The 20,756-nt window shown below is 47.8% G+C and overlaps 3 protein-coding genes across 3 annotated transcripts; 1 reads left to right on the forward strand and 2 right to left on the reverse strand.

The window, feature by feature from the left end:
- Positions 1-4,728: 4,728 nt before the first annotated feature.
- On the reverse strand, positions 4,729-5,293 carry LAJ45_09924 (uncharacterized protein; the record flags this gene model as incomplete). The annotated part of the gene is made up of 3 exons (XM_046119455.1): positions 4,729-4,932; positions 5,038-5,086; positions 5,169-5,293. 3 exons carry the CDS (start codon positions 5,291-5,293, stop codon positions 4,729-4,731), a joined length of 378 nt encoding a protein of 125 aa, XP_045967306.1.
- A 2,501-nt stretch (positions 5,294-7,794) lies between these two features.
- On the forward strand, positions 7,795-10,607 carry LAJ45_09925 (uncharacterized protein; the record flags this gene model as incomplete). The annotated part of the gene is made up of 2 exons (XM_046119456.1): positions 7,795-10,027; positions 10,105-10,607. The coding sequence occupies 2 exons, from the start codon at positions 7,795-7,797 to the stop codon at positions 10,605-10,607; spliced, it is 2,736 nt and encodes a 911-aa protein (XP_045967307.1).
- Positions 10,608-16,104: 5,497 nt separating this feature from the next.
- On the reverse strand, positions 16,105-19,374 carry LAJ45_09926 (uncharacterized protein; the record flags this gene model as incomplete). Its single annotated transcript, XM_046119457.1, has 8 exons — positions 16,105-16,239; positions 16,325-17,372; positions 17,499-17,827; positions 17,893-18,009; positions 18,097-18,228; positions 18,585-18,637; positions 18,756-18,757; positions 19,343-19,374. The coding sequence occupies 8 exons, from the start codon at positions 19,372-19,374 to the stop codon at positions 16,105-16,107; spliced, it is 1,848 nt and encodes a 615-aa protein (XP_045967308.1).
- Between the last annotated feature and the right edge of the window lie 1,382 nt (positions 19,375-20,756).

A 20,756-nucleotide genomic window follows, 5' to 3' on the forward strand; every position in this document is an offset into this window, starting at 1 on the left:
CTACCAGTATCTTCAGGTGTAGAAGTGATATTCCATACTTTTCTCTACCTGGTACCGAAGTATTTTATACGCTGCCGGGTATATATATAAGCCTGGCCTAGGTATATAGTTTGTGTATCTAGAGTACATGTACACATAAAGTGTGCATATGTGATGTGATAGCATGCATATGTCACTGTGTATGCGCACGAGTTCATAGAAGAATCTTTTGGGTATCGAAACGGATATTTAGCTGTGAGATTATAGCCCATTGAATCTTTAATGTTTTGGTATCGGATTGATGATATAATCCAGATAAAGCGATCCCCTCTTCTAATAATAGTCTAACGGAAATCTAGCCTCAATTGATGAGGTTGGAGGTAGATTAGATCCTTAATTTAAGATAACAGCATCTAGGATTTGACACAAAGTAATAAATCTGCTTCCAGATTTGCTGATGCGCCTAATACTGTAACTCTTGGTAGAAGTTCACAGAACCTAATGAGAGTCACTAAAGAATCGGTTAGTTAGATTCGGCCGACACAGCTTCTCAAATCCATCAGGACCGGGCTGTTCTGCCCGAAATTTCCTTCGTGGGTATGCAGAATTGGCCCAATTGTTTCATAGCCCTAGCATACTCAACGTTTAGGAGAATGCTTAAATCGTATTGAATATGCGAGGGTGGAGTCATTTAAATGCCAGGGCAGGGGTCGTATCGGTCCCGGTTAGTTAGGTCCCTGACCTAAACTCGTTTTAGAGGCCAGTCCCTGCATGACTTATCCAAAGCACCCAAGTAAACCGATGATTCGCTCGCTCGGTTACTTTGAATTATTGTGTTTGTATTCAAAGTCAGCTTATGAAGTCTGTGGGTGTGTAAGCGTCAATGGTAAATTTAGCCAGTAAACAGGTATCCAGCTCGCGCTCTACCGGAGGCGAGAAATCAGGTCCGATGATCCGTTTTTCGGCGATGAGTATATGTAAGCGGTGGAGGTTGCAAACCGCATAATTCTTTGTAGGTGGTTCGTTTCAGAGTTGTGGTGATATGTTTAATCTGGAATAATCGATGGCTTGTATCCGTATTAATTGGAATGCTCTATTGCGTCAGAGTCCGAGAGCAAATGATATGTAATTTACATATACATTCCCGTTCCTCCCATTCTAGTTTAAAGAGTGCAGTCGTGTGTTGGCGTTCTGGATAGACTGAGACTTTGTATAGGCATACATGTAGGTTATAGCCACCAATTAAAAACAAGCCCAGGTCGGGGGGTTATTGAAAGTTGCACAAACTTTAATTGAAGCTCAAAAAAGGGAAGCGACACCAAGGTTCCGGCAACCGGGTCCAGAATTTTAGAGTGACCAACAACTTCTAGGCGAGCCAGACGATGTCCTTTATCTGGTAAATTGGATGAATGGGACGACTGTTTTCCGATTGATTGGTTGGCTGTCCGCTTATAAACGAGGCGAGAAAGGAAGGAAGTACATGTAAGTACTGTAAGTAAGGCACAGAGGAGCTAGTTTGTAGTAGTATCAGTGTGAGCATCAGGCTTGCTGTGCCTCGGCCGGACAGTACTGCAGCTGGCCCACAAGAAATAAGTTTGAGGTCTTGAACTGCCACATAAATACCTAAAACAGGATTCATTCCTATATGAGACGTAGTGGGTTCAGAGGTGATGATGATGGACACATGTCGGGGGGAGGAATAAAGCTTTTCAACCTTAAGCATAGATCGAAAGTCTGCGCTCGTTCAAGACGGCACGTGGTTTGATGAAATATCACTAGTTCCTTTTTGAGACTATTGTGTGACGTATGTGCATCTATGCCATACCGTACCTTCTCGTAATGTTATCTACCAGATGCTCGAGATCAAACTATTCAATCAACTTCATGACCAGACACCCACCTTCCATGATCCACCTATCAATATTATATTACCTCCGCCTACCTGTCACGCTTACGGCTGTTTCTTTTTCATCGAGCAATTTAAAATAGCTATGGATGGCTGAATTTGAAAGGGTAGTCTTGGGTTGGTCCGGCGGCCTAGCTAGCTTATAGATCATCTTCATGGTCTCCCAATATATTGGTATAATATAAGCCAGTTAAGTATATATTAAAGCATGATAGTTTCTACATAAACACAACAATGCTCATAGAAATCTCGAATGCAGCTGAGGACTATACGTGTCAGAATTGCGGCAGTTCTTTGGCCGATCCTTTGTAATGCTTCTCGTTTTACGTATTTACACTCTCTTATCTTTAGTGTCTGTTAGGTCGCAAAGAACCGCATCTCGTCGAGAATTAAGTCATCCTCGTAAGATTTAGATGCATATAAAATTCCTTTCAAATATATATTCATAGCTCGCGACAATGTATCTGGCCCATTGAAGCAAAAACCACAGGCTATGATAGAGTTGCTTACCCAATTCAAGGAATACGAATAGGCCATTGTCTCATCGGTTTTCTATGTTTATTAGGATATCTGAACTGGCTGTTGAAGATGTTGAGTATTCACGGTACGTATACTTAATTTCAACTGATCTTGATTTTTTAATCATAGATTATCACTCGCGTCACTTGGACTTTCTTTCATTCATTGCTGTTATTTTTAACTCATTGGAAGCCATCCCATGGATATTTTTGAAGGTTTGTAGGTGTTCAAATGTGGTCTGTAGATCCCCCAGGGGGGTGTCTACAGAGTTGTTGTGAGCCGTTTCTATGCAAGATCTGTAATTTATCTTCAAGGCTTCAGTTTTAACATCTTCAGAATATCCACGGGATGGCTTCCATTAAATTTTATAAGATTTCATTGATCGGTATATATAATGGTTTAATTTATGAAGGTTTAGCTAAAATAATATCAAATAAGGGGGAAACATGTCCATTTTCGTCTACAAAATAATTTTTACCCGCTTCTCGCACCTAAACGAACAACAGCAGCTTACCCCTTTTTATCTCGCTAATAGTGGGCTTAGTAGATTTTTTTTTTTAGAAAACAGCTATAAAAGAACCTGAATTATGTATGCCCAGACATAATTAGATACCCTCTCCTAATTACAAATACGGTTTCCTGCATAGATCTAGACAAGGTGGCGATAAAATTCGCTTCTTCTCGAACCAAGGATATCAAGGTACAAAATTCTAAACAGGACAGCTCTTTCAAGTGATATTTATGGGCAATACGGGTGGTATCCTCTATGAATCCAAAAAGCTATTGCGAAAAAGGTTATTGACTTAAATTTATAAATCTGCCGCTCTATGTAACACCTGCATCCATGATATTTCATGGTGGTGTCCAGCTTACCTGGATTACGGAATTTGTGGAGTACTGGCTTCCTGCACTCCATACGCCTCTTCTCTAGTAATTCTTTTCCCGACTCCCCATCACTCCCAAAACTCCATTCCTGGAAATCGAAAAAAGCACGACAGGAAGCGTGGATGCAATCGAAAACCCCCCTTTCTTTTTGCCGTCGCACCACACGGGACTAAGAAAAATCTTATTTCCCTAACCCGGGCTTGTGTTCTCCAAACCTTGGGTCAGAAGGCTAACTCTTGACTTACCGGAGCCCTGGGTTGGTAAAAATGTATGGCACTGGGAAGTGAAAGAAGGTGCTGCTCCGAGGCCGGGTCGGTATCACCCACCTTACTGATTCTGCAACTGCGGAGACGCGCTTGGGTCATCATTCTTTTTTGTTTTTCCTCACATGGGGTTTGAATCTTTGGTTAATGAACGTCTCGAGACCATGCTACTAGTTTATTCATGGACATAATCTAGACTCCTATCTATCTCAAGAAGCTATTTGGATAACTTTAATTGGACGAACGAATCGAGATCTGATCATAGCCAAGCCTTCACAATCGATCACTCGCCGTCTCTCATTTTGCTATTATTACAACGTCGATAAATCGACTACCTAGTATTTGGACTTGAACATCAAAGACAACTAATGATCATAAATCACACGATGGCCTGCATTGATGGACCCACTCAAAGTGAATCGGGTTTCATGATACTCTAATGAGGGCGAGTGGATCTTGGGCCTCCTTGCTCGATTTTGGTGCCAAATCGAACAACTTGAGCCCTTCAACAGCTTTCCTCATATACTTACAGTGGTATGTCCTGGCGGTATGATCTATCAAGTTTGTTCACAGAGGTTAGCCTACTCCATTCTCCTGCAGGATTTCATGCCCAATCTTTGGGGAGTTTCCCGCTCCCCCGGCACTTGGGAATAATTATGGAATGTGGGGATCAGAGTTATCTTTATTTTTTCTTTCTCCCCCGTCTCCTTTGTCTCTTAGGGCTCTTGGAGGGAAAGAAATGATGGATCATCTACCCGATGTAGTAGCTTTACACGAGACGTTCCCCAGTCGTTGAAAAGTGCGGAGAAAACAGAAAACTGACAAGAGCTTGATGGGTTACACGAGACAACAATAGTAAGCTTCCCCTCTCAGCCCAGAACTCTGCATTTGAACACTACTACATACATACCACCACGAATAAGAATTGAGGGAAAACTTAAAGCTTACAATCAATCCATCTACAACTACTTGGGGCTGTAGCCTCCTGCAGACCATTGGACCAAAGTACATATGTGTAGGTAGTATTTCTCTTCCTATCTGAGATCGGAGCTCAACAAAAGTAAAACCGGGAGGGGTTAACGTACGTACTTCTTTACACCAACCGCTTCCTCGATATAGACGGGTTCAATATGGATTCTTCAACAGTTTTCTCATCCCAGCTAATCCAAGCAGGGTTTAGTGCCTGACCTTGTGAAACATCGCCATTGAGGGCAGCTTCGGATTCGTTTCGGAGGAATAATCGTCTAGATGTTCTGTTGCGTTGTTCTGTTTTACGTTACACGCTCGCTGACTCTCCTCTTCCTCATGTCCTGCTGGCATGGATGGATGCGCAGGGCGGAAGTTTACAAAATAAACGAAATGACGTCCTGTGTCATGTGCCTGTTTGGCACTGTTGCATACGTCGTGGTACTCCAAGTATTATAGTCTACCTATATGTATGTAGTCCCACTCGGGGTGTGAGGAGAGTCGGTGGTGATGTTTTACACCAATCAACAACCTCGGGTTATCTTTGGCGTTTTGAATCCACAAAAGCCTAGTTTATATGGTTCTTGTTGAGCTTTCTTGCTTTAATTTCCCATTGTTTTTTAATTTTCTGAACCAGTGGGGGTAAATACCAGTATGGACACTTAGGATGAGTGCAAACAAAGAACCCATCTAACCTCAATTGATCAATAGAAACTGCCGTGCCATGCCGTTGCAGCGGAGGTGTGAGACATCGCGGTACGGTAATATACGTCATTGGATGGAGAGGGATGAAATGGAATTGATGACTGGGGTTGAGAGGTGAGGGGGGTGGAGAAAAAGGTTGGATGGATGTGCTGAACCCAACAACATGGGTTGTGCGATGTCCCGCTGCAGTAGTAGCAGTGCAGTGTGGTGGCACGGGAACGAACCGCAATGGATGCGAAGAGCGGCGACTGAGATGATGTTGAGCTGTTTCTGATGGGTGAAGAGTGGGGCTGTCATGGTGGACGGTTATGGTTGTGTTTGCGACGGACGATAAACAGACAGCCAAGTTGAGAGGAGGGCGAACATACATTCTGCATGGCGGTGGTGGAATTGTTTTGGGAGTACGGTGCTTTACAGAGTACATATCCCAGGGTGTTTCTGTCGTTCTTCCAGGCATCAAGCATCCACGCCTATCCACGCCCACCCATCCAGGTCCCTGGATGCATAATTGTTCAGGGTATATATACCATAACAGCCGCCCACTTCTTCGCTGATCGTACGTATGGACGAACGAACGAAACAAACGCACGGTGGGGGCAAATGCGAAGTTGCACCTCAAATGTTTCACGGTCTCTTCTTTGCATTTGGATTTTTTTGCCTTACTGCCTTCGATCAAGACTGGGGCCGGGGAAAAGGTGGAAATGAAAGATTACTCTACAGATACACAAATACCTGTCTGTGTGTGACGTCTGGATCACAAGGGTTGCATATATCACAGAGCTCTCGAGGACATGGCTTATAATAACGTACATTCCAAACAACACACCTAGATGGTCAATACGTCGGACCAGAGAAAGACACAAAGGATGGATGGGCTGCCTTGGACTTGCATTTTGTGCCCGGGGTCATCGCCAGGTGAAGGGCGAAGTAAGAAATATGCAGAAAGAGAAAAAAGGATGCAGGGTCTTTCTTTTCAACGCCTATCTTCCTTCCTACCTGTCATCGAGCTCGAGGGAAATAACGGATAGGTATATGCTTTGAAGTTGTGGTCCCAGTCTTTTTTTTTTTTTTTTTTACTGTGCAAAAAGTATGCTAGCTAGTGCACATACCATACCTACCATATAAAGATTTCCATGCAGTGCGAGTAGCCGTCCGTATTCCGTGGCTTGTTTTAACTCTGTACCAGGTATAAAAAAACAACCGGAGGTTGTTAATCTTCAGTTTATGGGTCGGTCGGAATATTCCACATGAATATTTCTGGTTGTGCGTTTTTCCTACCCCAGCTTTGTCCGTCAGTGGCTCTGGTTTTATAGGTCCCCTGGTAGGTACATACATACATATAGTACATACATTACACACAGCTTGCTAAGTAGTTGATTTCCTGATTTTCTGATTGTCTGATTGACTGATCACTGATTGTGGGCGTGGCCATGGCGCAAGAGTGAAAATGTTTTCATAATTGCAAGTAGACTATGCAAAAGCAAGGAAGGAAAAAAGTTCAGTCAATCAGTAGTGCCTGGAAGATATCGGACGATGGTGGTACCAGGTAGGTAGGTAGCTAGTACGTGTACTCGTTTACCACGAAAAGAACCAGAAAATGCAAGTGACGGAAACAGGGATAATTTGTATGAGAGATCACCGCCACTCCATACAAATAATCCTTGCCCTGAGCAACTGCATTTTCTGGTTCTTTTCGTGGTAAACAAGTACTGACATACAGCATACAGCATATTACAGGAATTTGTTTTTCTTTAATGGCTGGGGGAAAGGTTGAAGAATCACCAGTAGCTGGCTGAAGAGGAAGATGAATAACTAGATGATGAAGAGGTCAAAAGAGAAGAGCATGCAGGTAGCCAGGTAGGCAAGCGTGCAGTTGCAGTAGCTACAGTCTCAATTGTTATCTTTATATCACTCCCCCCATCTTAATAGGGAAATGATCCGCGATAACCGCACGGGAGAAAAACACCACTTGCAAGAAAACGGTGCTGTTTAAGGTGTATGTTTCTGAGACTCTTTCTTTTTTGTCTTTTTTGGATACACTTGAGTGTGGATTCCACTGTTTGTCGCACCCCCGATCTTCTCTAAGAGGACGACGGCGATATTGCACATCCGATCACACACCTCTGCAATTCTATACCCCCACCATCACAACACAGCAGCAGCAGCAGCACAGGGAATTGACAGGAAGAGAAAAGAGAGACACAGACAGACAGCTAGCATGAGCTAGGACAGGATACGGCCAGAGATTACTTACACAGTGTTTGACAGCAGCAGGCAGCATACATCTATAATCAATCTCCCGTCTGTGTCTGTGAGCACAACGGAACTTCACTCATTCATACATACTACGCTACATACCTCACCTCAGCTACCTATCTCTAGCAGTCACTTTTGCTGATAGGGAATACACTATTTGCATCTACATCTACGGAGCATTGCCGTCCCTTCCCCAAAAGCCTCTCCACCAGGACTACTATACTATACTAGTGTTGTCATCACTACTATCACCACCACCCCGCCGCCCCACCACCTCCACAATCCATCACAATCACAATCACCACTCGACGACCGATGGACAGCAGAGAGTCTCAACACCATACGGAGATGGAGCTCCCCCGATCTCCAATCTCTCGCCTCCCACCAGAGCTTCTCTTTCGTATCCTCACATTCGTTGGTCTTGCCGGCGGCCCCGATTCCCTCCGCTCCTGTAACCTTACCTGCAAGGGCTTCCACGACATAATCGAGGACCCCACCCTCGACAAATACATCCACCGCGCCGCAGCATTCTTCTTGCTCTCCCACGACACCCGACTTTTCCCAGACCCCAACCTATCCGGAACCCGTGTGCCTCCTTCACCCACCACAAAGCGACAAACATTCAAGGCGTTTGCCAGAACTTTGCACCTCTCCCGCCGAGAATTTCCCGCCGAGTTGCACCATCCCTCAACCACCAGTATCCCAGACGAAAATTGTCCAACCACGCGATATGGGCCCAGTTATGTCGCACGTGACTGGAATGTCCAAGACAACTTCCGAACCCTGGCCTCACACAAAAACGAGAAATGCGCCGCCGCACAGTTACCCCCTCTATCAGTGGACCCTAAGGGGCGCATGGTCAGCCGTATCATCGACTTTGTACACTCGTCCACTGAAGCCGCACGCACTGAGGAGGGCGTCGCCTATGTCGGCGTCAGGACATGCGGATGGGGAGATGCCCAACCACCGGGAAAGACATCGTCGAAACAGGGCGAAACATCAAGCTGGATTCTCTTCTCAGACGACCCCCGTGTGTTCCCCGAAAAGCGTGATCGCGGCTGGATCACAGTCCAGCGTGCTGCAATCCTCGGCGGTGCACCCTCGGCATCGCCGTCCAATGTACCATTGGGTCAGAGACTGCAGCAGCAGCATCAAGAGAAGGTGGAGGCGTTGGCCGGCAAGTATAAAAAGGGCTTGAAACATGATCAATCGACACCGTACGGAATACTACCGCCGCATGGGATCCTGCCGCCGCCAAGTGCTAGAGATATCGCAGAGGCCGAGAAGGCATGGAGTCCTTTTATCAAGCCAGTGGACCACGATAAATTCATGAATGCGCAACGTTGGGGTACCGTCAGCCGCGGTGTCAATGCGAGCACGTACAGGGCACTTCCGAGGAAGAAATCGTCGGCAACACCGCCGCAGCTCGATGGAGATTGGTTCACGGTGGATAAAGCATTGTGGACCATGAAGCATGTATCTGATCTCGGACTTGTGAACTTTGCAAAGTCGCTCCTCCACTCTGACGCAAACCTACGGTTTGTGCCTCGACTCGTGCAGAAGCAATTGGAGGTCGCAACGGTAGAGCGGCTTTGTATGGAGAGTTCAGATGGCGAAGTAGAGGTTAATATGGCATGGAAGATGCCCCGCTCCGTAAAGGAGCTGAGCCTGGAAGCTCTGCTGGTACGGGATGCCGAGCAAGAGTGGGATGAGGAGCATGGTGAAATCACCTGGGAGTTCAAGAGCTGCGGTAAACACCTCGTTGTCTGTGACGACAACAGCGGTCATCGCGCCAGTACAGTCAACTGCTTTGCAGGAAACGTCCCGACTGGCGCCGAAGAGGATCTGAATCAAAACCACAGATCCATGTGCTCCGACAACAGCCTCCGTTGGCAGCGCAGGATGGTGGTGAAGGGGGGCGACGGGGGAAGCGGCGAATACTGGCTCGATAACGATGGTATCTCCATGAACTCTACTGTGATTGCGTACTCTACCCGCCGTCATGTCATTCCACTTGTTGGGCGTCCGGACCGTTACTCGTACAGAGCTGTCATGGAATTCCATATTCTCTCCGTACAGACCGGCGACACAATCAAGATTCTCAACCTTGCAGAGGAAGAACGGGCCATCGCTGACCGCTGCTACATGTGGTGTTCCTTCGCAATCGGTGACGGAGTTCTCGTAGCATCTCTGGGCGGGCTTGGCCCAACAGCTCGTAGAGATGACGATGATGGCATGTGGGCCGGTATCGGTAGAAGGAAGAAATACGGTTATGAGAACCTCTTTGTATGGGACTTGGGCGATGAGTCCAGCCTCGATGATCCCCCACAAGTGGGCGTCTTCAAGGGTGAAACAGAAGCAGAGGCAAATGCGCTCCTTGTAGCCCCAAGAAGCAGAATCCCGACACCACAGGGATGGGGAGAACTAGACAAATACATTACCATCAGTGGATGTGGAAGGTACCTGGGTGTTTGCGCCGAGTGGAAAATGGCTATCTGGGACATGGAGCAAAAGTCATTCGAGGGTCTCTGGAGAGTCGGCGATGCTGGTACGTCCCTACTATATTATCCCCATTCCTCTCTACTACTTCTCTCGCCTCCATACTAACATATGGCCCGCATATAGACTATCTCGAAGTGGATTCCATCAACATCATCCACGAACGCGATGACTACAATCGCCGCGATGACGAATGTCTCGCTTGGAATGGGCTCTGGATCAAATGGCGCGATGTCATTGACAACCCGGACCCGTCCTCCTCTGAGCCTGAGGTCATCAACCAGGACGTCACATTCATCAATTCGCGAGACCTGCGCCGCGCTATCGGTGGCGTGGATCTTGAGATGGACCGGCGCCGCAGCTGGATGAACGGGCACCGCCTCAATGAGGCCATTGGGTATGATCCCGACGCTTCTGAGAGCGATAGTGAAAGTGTGGGGAGTGCGTTGATGGAGTGGGAGAGTGGCACGATGGGTGTATGGGAGGATGCAGAGGAGGGGTATGCGATGATGGCAGCGGGGGAGGAGACGGAAGGGGAGGAGATGGAGGGTGAGAGTGATGCCGATATTGGCTATATGGGTATTGATACGGGGACGGGGACGGGGGCAGGGACGGGGATATGGTCATAGCTGACCGAGAAACCCGATCAGGGGTATATACGGCTGGCTCACTTACTGAGAAGGCCCTATATACTTCAATAATGAAAATAGGTAGGAGGAATGAGGAGAGGAGGGGAGGGACCGACCTTGAGGGACTGTACTACTACCATGTAACTTTCATTTAGTATCATGTCTTCCTTTTTTCTTTTTCTGTACATCTAATGTAATTACCACCATCGTCGCTTTGCACCGTCTCTGGTCACATAAAAACGAAAAAACCTCCTAGTAGTTGCGCAAATAGAAACCAAGCTCTCCCAACGATTTTCGCCGGGTTCGGTTCGGGCCTTCGGATACGTGTATTGCAATTACATAAGTTCGCCAGCTCATCTCCAACTCACGAATGAGCATTTCTATAGATATCAGCCAATCAAACATTAGCCGGGGAATCCTGGGATTTAGGCGAGTGATAGATGGTGATTTCTGTAGTTGTGGATGGGTTAGGGGTTTATCTGGGGCGCCAGCCATTTCGGCTTACCTGTACTTTAAGTGCCTGGTGTAGCTTCTGCAGTTAACCTGCATCTCCGAACATCCACAATCCCACTACCAAACATCCACTACCACCCCAGACGCCGCTAGAGTTGCTATTCATCGGAGCCTATAGTAGAACTACTCGCACAGCACAAGTGTACCTAGTGATGGAGGTGAAGTACAATCACATCCTCCGATCATCCAACGACGAACCGATATATACCGATACCAAAAGCTGACTATATCTTTCCAGGGGCTTCAGTCTCTCTCATTTACCCCAACCCTCTCTCGCGGTGTTAGAATCCCGAGAGCGAGGAAGCGGCCCGGGGAGTCACAGCTATATACCCTGAATCACAACCTATCACTCGGGATCGTGGTAGAGCAGTTCTCAGCTAGTCCCCTTCTAGCGGTTTCTCTGGTTTTCCATTTTGCAGACTGGCACTTCTTGAAATTGCGGCGTGGGGCTTGGATGTCAGCTGTAGGCCGCAGACTTGGTGGCTGCGGGATAAGGTATGGCCTGCGAGGTGGTCGATATTGTTGGTATGGTTACTGGCTAGCCTGCACCGCCGATATCGGTTAGTCTACTACTATAGAGTGAGACCAGTGGTATTTCTCCCCACTCAATATTTCAGGTACTTCAGCTAATAGCAGAAGTTTTGTATGGACTGGAAGTGTTTGCAGGTGAAAGGAGTGAAGAGGCCCAGTTGGCTACGTTAGCCAAAGAGAAAGACCCCCATCGATGAAGATATACAGATGGACAGAGCCATAGCCGGCAGAAGCTCGAGTAAACCAGTTGTAAAAAACGATATCTGATCCTGAAGCGGTGGTGTGAAGAAACCTCACAACAACCCAACTATTCGACAACGGGAATTTACTTGCTGATGTGGTACCGAAGGTCTCAGAGTGCGGGATGAGATGGCGTTTGGAGTGCGGGAACGCGGTTACGGACGGGTAGGGTGCAGGTTTTAAGTTTTGCTAGTGTATAGACCGAGTGATATCTCATGCTCTAAATACTACAACCACGTGTTGGGTTCCGAGAACAAGTTGAAAAATACCCATCTATAAAGACCACACTTAACTATTTATGTCTGACAAGTCTGAAACGAATAAGCTGAAAGGAAAACGAAATCGGGAAATGTTGGGCTCGCAGTTCGAGTGATCTCTCATGACGATTCTGCCGGTTGAAGGATTAATACTGCCCGGGACTAGGTTTAGAGGTTCGACTGGGCTTCTAAGATGTTACTAGGCCTGTGGACTATCTGGCATTCTCTGATACTTGATCTTGCTATACAGCTAACTTCAGTGGGGGTGCGTTATTTCTGCCCGAGGGATGGCTAAGTACGTGTTCTGACCAGTGGCCATAATGCAACTTTGTTTGCTCTAAACACCTGGCCTGTTCTATCGAATTTAAAATCTAGAGCTCTTAAATATTGATCCTAATTACATATAACTCACTATTCAGACATCTAGCTAGCTCTAGTCTCTCGGCTTTCCGGTGACATGGTAAATGAACAAAAACCTCTGATCTCTTCCTAAGGTAAAGAAAGCCTTTCTATAAGGTCTGGGACTTTAAATCAACGACCTGAAAGTGGACCAATATTCCTCCAAGTAACGTACGTTTCCGGTGGTTCCCTAGGGACCTTATCGAGCATACAAGATACTAATAGAACTGAGCCACAGTGAATAATTCGGTGGATGAAGCTGAATCGTGGCATGTTAGTTAATCGTGATTTACGGGACACCGGGTCTGCCGAAACAGAGTAATTATCTGTGTTAAACATTGCCGGAAGGTATCCATCCACTGAAGTCGTGCACCAATCTAGTCGGATCTCTCGGTATATCCTATGCGTAACCCACAGCCGGCTTTAGAATTTCTCACGGTTAGCTGGGCCGGCAAGATAGACCCACCATCTTAGATAGATGGTCCCAATGTTGCACATGACTAGCTAGGTCCCCGTCGTCTCGTCTTATCCCAGACCTGAAACCGCTGTCGTCGGCGAGCCCGCTCGAGATGATCAGAGGAAGACCCCGTTGCGGTTTGTAATCACAGCTAGTCGATTCGACTCGACCTGTCTAAGCTCGAGCCTTCCGCATAATCTCAAATATCATACCTAATCTACATGTACTCAATCATAGAACTACATACAAGAATTTGGGTTAGGGATGAATACCTCGATAGTTCCGATATATATAGGGTGCATAAGCTCTTAAATGAGGAGAATATATACTCTAAAAAGATTGAGTCTTTCAAGTCGAGTAGCAGAAACTGCTCGTCGTGGTGGCTGCTCGTAACAGGTCCAGTCGAGGACTTGAGCCGACTCGCCTCGTTAGCAAAACCGCCTGAAACCTTCGAGACCTAGTCTAAGGTCTCGAGACTTGATTCTTGACACAAACTAGATACAGCCTAGCTAGTACATGATGATGATTTCTGGTAATACATGCCCTAGAGCCGGTACTACCACAACTGGATAAATGGAGAAATTGCCTTCCTGTTACACTATATATGGGGACTGCCTGCTGGGGAATTATAGGCGACATTTACTGTCACTCGAGCGCCTCGAGATTGGATAAGATGGTCTCAAGAACTTCTGGTTGTGTACGTGCAACATTAGGCGGATCCTCTGGCCGGGAAGTGGTGCTTTCAAGGCAACTGAAGCCGCCATAGTTAGCATGGCCTCAAATCCCTGCTCACCATTCCATCACAACATCACCACCCCCGTGAGGGAGTACTGGTAAAGACCTAACGTTTTTGAACCAGAATACTGTTGCATCTTGAACTTGGCGCGTTTCTGTAGCGTATTCAATAGCAGTCAATAGAGTAGCTGTCTTAGTACCTACTCCTACCAGCCGGCGGGCCAAGCCAGATCGCCGAATCATGAAACAGCACTCGCATACTACCTTCCGCTTCTCGGGATATTTCATCTAGTGCCGTTATATATATATTAGATATCTATACATTCACTTTCTCTATGCAGTTTCGCTAAAGAACCAATCCAAACGACTGTCTGTCCCACTGTAGATACAGAAAGTACTGCGATCAGTGGGATACAAGACGAGGCGAGAGACGTACACAGAGTGGGGCTCGACGAAGCTGAAATCCACGAATAACCACTGCCTAGTATCACTATATTTTATACTGCCAAGGCTGCTATCAGCGTATTACAATCGATACATAGACAAATCTTAAAGGCTCGCCTACACCGCAAAATAGCCGGCCACGGGCGTACAAGACAGACCTTTCTTCGGTAACTACGGCTGATTTCAGCCAAGACGGGCCGGCCGCGATCAGTAAATATAATACGCCAGATCTGATCTACGCACCAATAGATAGACAGCTACACACAGGTGTCTTCGGGTAGGGTAGAACAGGTGGGCAGAGTAGGTGCCACGACGTACCCAATGCCCGTGCTGCGGTGTGAAGCTTGATATATACCGCCGTATATGTACCGACTCTGTTTAAATGAGAGATAATAATCCGTCAAGTCCAACCAACTGCAGCAGAATGAAGCTGATGGCGTGCACTACTTGACACTCGGGGTGGGCGTTTTCATTACCCCATTACCCCCAGCGGCGGATATCCCGCATTCTCGTCTGGAATTAATCCTGCTGAAATACTCTACCTACATACCTACATACCTACTTCTTTCAGTATGTACCTACACCTACGTAGGTGTTGTAGTACTTGATAGCTTTTTTTTTTTTTTTTTTTTTTTTTTCCTCTTTCGAAAATTTTTTCTGCCCATTGATCATGCACGATAATTACACGTACATGCATTACACCCAAGTGCACTTTTTTACATTTAGAGTATGCCTCCCCCTCCCCCCCCTCCCCCGGGGGCCCTATTAGCATACGTGCATAGGGCAGGGTCTTTTTTTACAAGCCTTTTTTTTTCTTTCCTTTTTTTTATGTATTTTGTGGGGTGAAAGTGCATGGTGCGCGCGGGCTCGCCCGTGGAGACCCCCCCCCCGTACGTTTGACGGGTAGCACGCGACAGTTTGACACTTGGAGCTGCGGTCCCGGTTCCGCTGAATCTAACGAAATGTCAATGGCTTATAACTTTTGCGACGAAAAACCGTAAAAGAAAAAAAGAAAAAAAAAAAGAAAACACAGGCGTAATAATGATAGAACTCTAGTACTAGTGATGAAGTCTAGTTCTATCATTGCATTAATTTTTAATATCTGTCTGGGTTTGTAAAGCCTTAGCAAGTTGAAAATTGTGTATTTTTTTGTATGTAAAATGCGCCAAGACTGGAACAGAATTATACCCATTTATACCCCCCCGGAAAAGCAAACCTGACTGATCCGTGGCAGAATTGCTAGAAATGGGCCCTATTGCAGCCACAATTGTTCCACTTCCGTATGATATGTAGGTACGTACATGTGGTTATGGCATTGCAACTTCAATATAACTTTCCAAACTAGACTGGAGACGTTGAGATTCAAATGGATACTAGAAAGTAGGTTGTATATCAATCATGCATAAACACAGCTACTGCCATAAACATCGTCCGTTCATATATCATCATACTGGAATTTCGTGATAATAGGTTTATGGTACAGTTGTAATTCTCAAGCTCATCTCGTCTCGTCTCGTCTCGTGTTTTTTTTTCTTTTCTTCTCTTCCACCGTGCACGTACGCAGAACTCGCAACAATCAATCAATCAATCAATCAATCAGGTCCTGTTCTCGGTTTTATTGACCATCTCGGAGACAATAGAGACCGCCGCTACTGATGAAGAAACAAAAACACAAGAAAGAGAAAGAAAAAAAAGTCCCCATCCCCATAACCCCCATCCAGCCCCATAACTCATAAAAAAAAACGACCGTCACCAAACCAACAAACAACAAAAACTAGTAAATAAAAAAAAGGACAGAATGGATTAATAAAAAAAAAAGTGAAGCCAGGCAAAGCTCAAGACAAGACGATGACAAAAACAGCGATCTATCCATCTATGGAGCGAGCTAGTGCGAACCACAAGAAGAAGAGGAGGCGCGGTTTTATAACTTCTCGCCCGGCGCGGGAGGAAGCACGGCTGACGGCTCGATGGGCACGGCTGCGGCGAGCGCCTTCTCCTCGTTTGCGATGCCCTCGCCGTAGAGTTCCTCGCAGAGCTGTTCTAGTGTTTTGCGTTTCTGCATCTCGTTGTTAGTTCGCATGTTCAAATAGTAGTAGTAGTAGATATCAAAAAAAATAGACATAGAAGGGAGTAGGACTTACAGTCTCGGGAATCAGCAGCGTCGTAAAGATACCCGCAAACATAAACGCGGCAAAGATCTGCATGACATGGTTCAACCACGGACTGGCATTCTTCTCCGTCGCGCCCCTGGTCCTGAGCGGGCCGATAAGCACCTGCGCAATGATGGCGCCGACCTTTCCACTCGCCGCCGAGATACCATGCGACGTCGACCTGTAGCGCGTTGGGAACACCTCGCCGGGCACCAAGAAAGTCGTCGCGTTGGGCCCAAAGTTGAAGAAGAACTGGCACAGCACGTACAGCGCCAGTAGGCCCGAGGAGGGGATGCTGTGGAACGCGAAACCGAGCACGCAGAAGAGGATGGTGAGGATGATGAAGCCGCCGAGCTGGATAGGCTTGCGTCCGATGGTGTCGACCGTGAAGACTGTCACCCAGTAGCCCGGGATGGCCCCCGCACACACGAGGATGAGGTTTCCGACGGCGTTGTTGTACAGCTTTTGGTATACGTTGTCTTTTGCGCTGTACCCGATCTCGGCGAGGATGATGGACGTGTTGAGGCCCAATCCGTAGAATGCGACATCGAGAAGGAACCAGGAGCCCGCAGTGCCGACGAGGATCTTGCCGAACCGCCACTGGCCGTAGTGGCGGCAGAAGTCGGCCCATGATGCCTTGGGGACCTCGAGCTGCGCGCGCGCCTGCATGGTCTCGATACGGCGGATCTCGTCAACGTCGCCGGAGGGCTTGCCGCCAAGGTATGCGCCGACGTCGGCGTCGGCCTGCTCAACGTCACGCGCGACGTCGAAGGTGTAGCGGGGGGTCTCGGGGATGGTCAGACGGTAGTAGAGCGCGATGCAGCCGGGGACGGCGCCGAAGCCGATGATGATGCGCCACATGCGGTCGACGGCGGTCTTGCAGGCGTCGCCGCACTCGCTGGGGTGGTTGGCCGTGATGGTCTGCGACTTGAAGGCGACGGTCACGATGAGGGCCATGAGGGCTGCGCCGAGCTGGCCGATGCCCTGCATGGCGAAGACGGCGCCCATCATAGCGCCACGCCATTTCGTCGTTGCGAATCTGCGCGGGGGGGGAGGTTGTGTTAGCTAACTACATGTACATAACTCCTTGGGTTGTTGTTGCGCTGCGCTAGCAGACAGACAGACAAGCAAGTGGTAATGATCAGTGCAGCGGTAATCGACTTACTCAGCGGTGATAATCGACGACAGGGGGTAATCTCCTCCGATACCGATTCCCATAATGACACGCCAAAAGACAAGCAATCCCACAATATGCATCGAGTGCGACTCCGACGACAAAGCTTGTGCCAGCGTCGTCGCGATAATGATCATCAGCTCGAGCCCGTACATCTTCTTCCTGCCCACCACGTCGGCCAGCCACCCAAAGAGAAGCTGCCCGATGACCGTCCCGCCGGAGGTCGACACTTTGATGGCTGTGTCCGACGACTCGGGGATCTTGCCGCTTTTCCAGTAGACGAGACCGAGCATGCCGGTGACGAGGTTGATGGCGAAAATCTATGGAGGGCGTGTGTGTGAGCATGGGTGATTTCTTGGTAGAGCAGTGTGGAGAGAAAACATACATCGTAAGCATCAGTAAAGAAACCAATGCCCGCCACAACTACCGCGCGCACATGGTACCACCCAAACGGGGCCTTATCGATCTCGGCGAGAGCCAAGCGCCTCCTCTCATTCGGATCCTATTTTACACCCCCGTCCATCAGCATTCCCATTCCCATCCTCATATGCATTCCTATCCCCCATTCTGTAGAAGCGGGAAAACTCACAGAGATATGTGCAAAGTCGTTATGGAAATTATGGAACGCCGCGTTCCCGCCGACGGTCTTGTGCACGGGGGCGGTCGGTATAGGTGCTGAAGCTGAAGCCATTCTCAATTTCTTCCTTAGGCTAGCTATAAGCTGCATGCAAACCGAACCTGTTAGCCTCTCTGTCCACTCTAGATCTCATTTTCTCACTCGCTCGTCTCGTCTCGTGTAAACAGTAAAAATGCCAATGTGCCAATATCCGCCATGCCATGCCATGCCATGCCATGCCATGCCATGCCATGCCATGCCACACCACGCCATACACTGCTACTCTACTCTCCTCTCATCCACGGCGCGCACTCCCGCCAAAAGGCTTGTCCACCGTCATTTTCCACCACGAATCCCACCCACGCCTTTGGTACCGACGCGGGAGATGCAGAATTGTGTGCTTGTAGGGGCAGGCAGGCAGGCAGGCAGGATAGTAGGATATGATGAGGGCTTCCACAAACCTCTCTTTCTTGCCGTTTCTTGGTATATCTTGGTATCTTGGTATCTTGGGTTTCTGCAGGCACAATCACATATTAGCCCCCAAATCGAACCCGTAGAGTAGATAGATGGTGAAGCATTGGCATTGGCATCGACGCCGCAGAAGAAGCCAAGCAAAGCACAAGAACACTCACGGCTAGTTCAATCTATATTCTCGCGCGAGAGCCTATCAACCACGCACGTTCTCTGTCCCTCTGGCCAAAAAGACCACAACAACAAGTAGCGAAAAAAGAAAGGGCCAAGTAAACCTCAGCTCTTGGAAAAGTCTTGAGTGCTATGGGGTGTGAGCGGGGGGTGTGGTGAAGGTGGGCAGGAGGAGGGTGCAGTCTATTTATCCATCGCTGCCCGCGCTGCATGTACCGTATTTTATGAGAGAGAGTGAGAGAGAGAGACTCTCCCTCTATCCAACTTCCCAGTTAACCTACCTAACACCTACCCCGAGGGATGCAGTGCTGCCCTGCCTGTTTGGGCGTTTGCCCGTACCGTCGTAACCCAACGTAACCCAACCCAACCTCCCCCCCCCCCCCCACCACCCACCCACCATTCCCCCACTGGACCTCCGAACTTCTAACTATTCTAGCTACATGTCGAGTAACCTATTTTTTATTTCTCTATTTTTTTATTATTATATTTTCTACGGAGTGTGGTTGGTGTCAGGTAGGGATATTATCCATGGGGATCTACAGCAGTAAGTGCCTACACTTTCCCTACAACTCCTTACACCTCCAGTTTGAAGCTGACGACGGAGTCCATGATTGAATCCACCCTCAAAAGCTCTAAAGACCAATCGAAGCAAAGAAGTGACCGTCCCTCAACCTGGCGGCCCACCGTTTGTTTTTGGCCCGCGAAGGCTTTTCTTTTTGTTTTTTGTCTTTTTTTTGAAGCTAGACTACATACACGGATGGGGGTAAGATACATGCCTCCATGGATCAAGATCTAGTTAGTAACGGGGGAGGTTGAACGGGAGACCAATGAGAAACATGGGATCGCCCACGAGGTCCCGGGGGTGCTCCGCACTTAATTCTGGCGACATTGCTTGGCGTGGCTTACCTCCCACTCTATTCTACTCCATCCAATCTGATCTGGCGGCCCATGCTGCTGTTGCTGTGGCTTTGCCCTATCCTCATTCATACATACATGTAGTAGTATTTTGCTGCCTTTTGGATGTTTTTGCAGAGTCTTGGTAGCTAAGGCTTTTAGACAAAAGTCTTGAGATTTCTGGGCAGTAGAGATATATATATTTGTGCCCGCAAGACCTCATCTTCTTGTTGCTGGGAGAGAAATACTTTTGAAAGATTGACTCGAGACTGACATATGTGAACTACTAGTATCATATCATCGGCAGGTAATGGTAGTAACAATTTGATCGCGGCCGTCTCCGAGGACCTACCTGCCTACCTACCTACATAGGTATTTCGGATAAATAACTGTTTGCCAATTGCAACCAGATCGATCCAGGCCTTTTCACACACATACCAGGTCCCAAAGCCGTGGTTCCGGAGGCTTTTTACCTACTCTTCTGCTCTTTTCAAAACCGGTTCTCCATTGGACGAGAACGCATCCTAGACATGGTGGACCCTCGATACCTACCTCATAAAAACTAATCAAATCATAAATAATTATGAGCGGAAGGGCCAAGGGCTCTTTCGGTAACGGCGGAAGTTCCAGGTCCTTATTTTCGCATTTGCAAATTTCAACCTACGACCTGCTGCATACATAATGTATCTTACCTTACATCCTCCCAGATCTGCTGAGCCTCATCCGTCCAATCTTGCGACGCTCAATTGTCGTCTGATCGAGCGCATATCTTTCCGAGTCCACCTTCCCAGGCATTGATTGTTTCGCGGGCAATCTATTCAATCCATTAGGGATGCCTCGGTCTGAAGCTGGCGGCGAGGAGAGAGGAAGGGAACTCGCCTACTCCAAAGTTAATGAGCATGAATCCTAGTCGACGCCAAACCCAAAAGAAAACATTGATGAAGTCCCCATCGACCAGTCGAATCGACCGCATCCTACACGTGTGTCCCTCGTCGTCTTCTTACGTCGCACACAACAAACTGTGCGGTGAGTTTAAAACGCCGCCACTAGTTTCCGCCATGCTCGCCTGGTAAAAAAAGCAACCCGTTACATAACCC

Source organism: Morchella importuna, assembly GCF_003444635.1.
Source record: "Morchella importuna strain M04M26 chromosome Unknown Morimp01GS040, whole genome shotgun sequence".
Lineage (NCBI taxonomy): Eukaryota > Fungi > Ascomycota > Pezizomycetes > Pezizales > Morchellaceae > Morchella > Morchella importuna.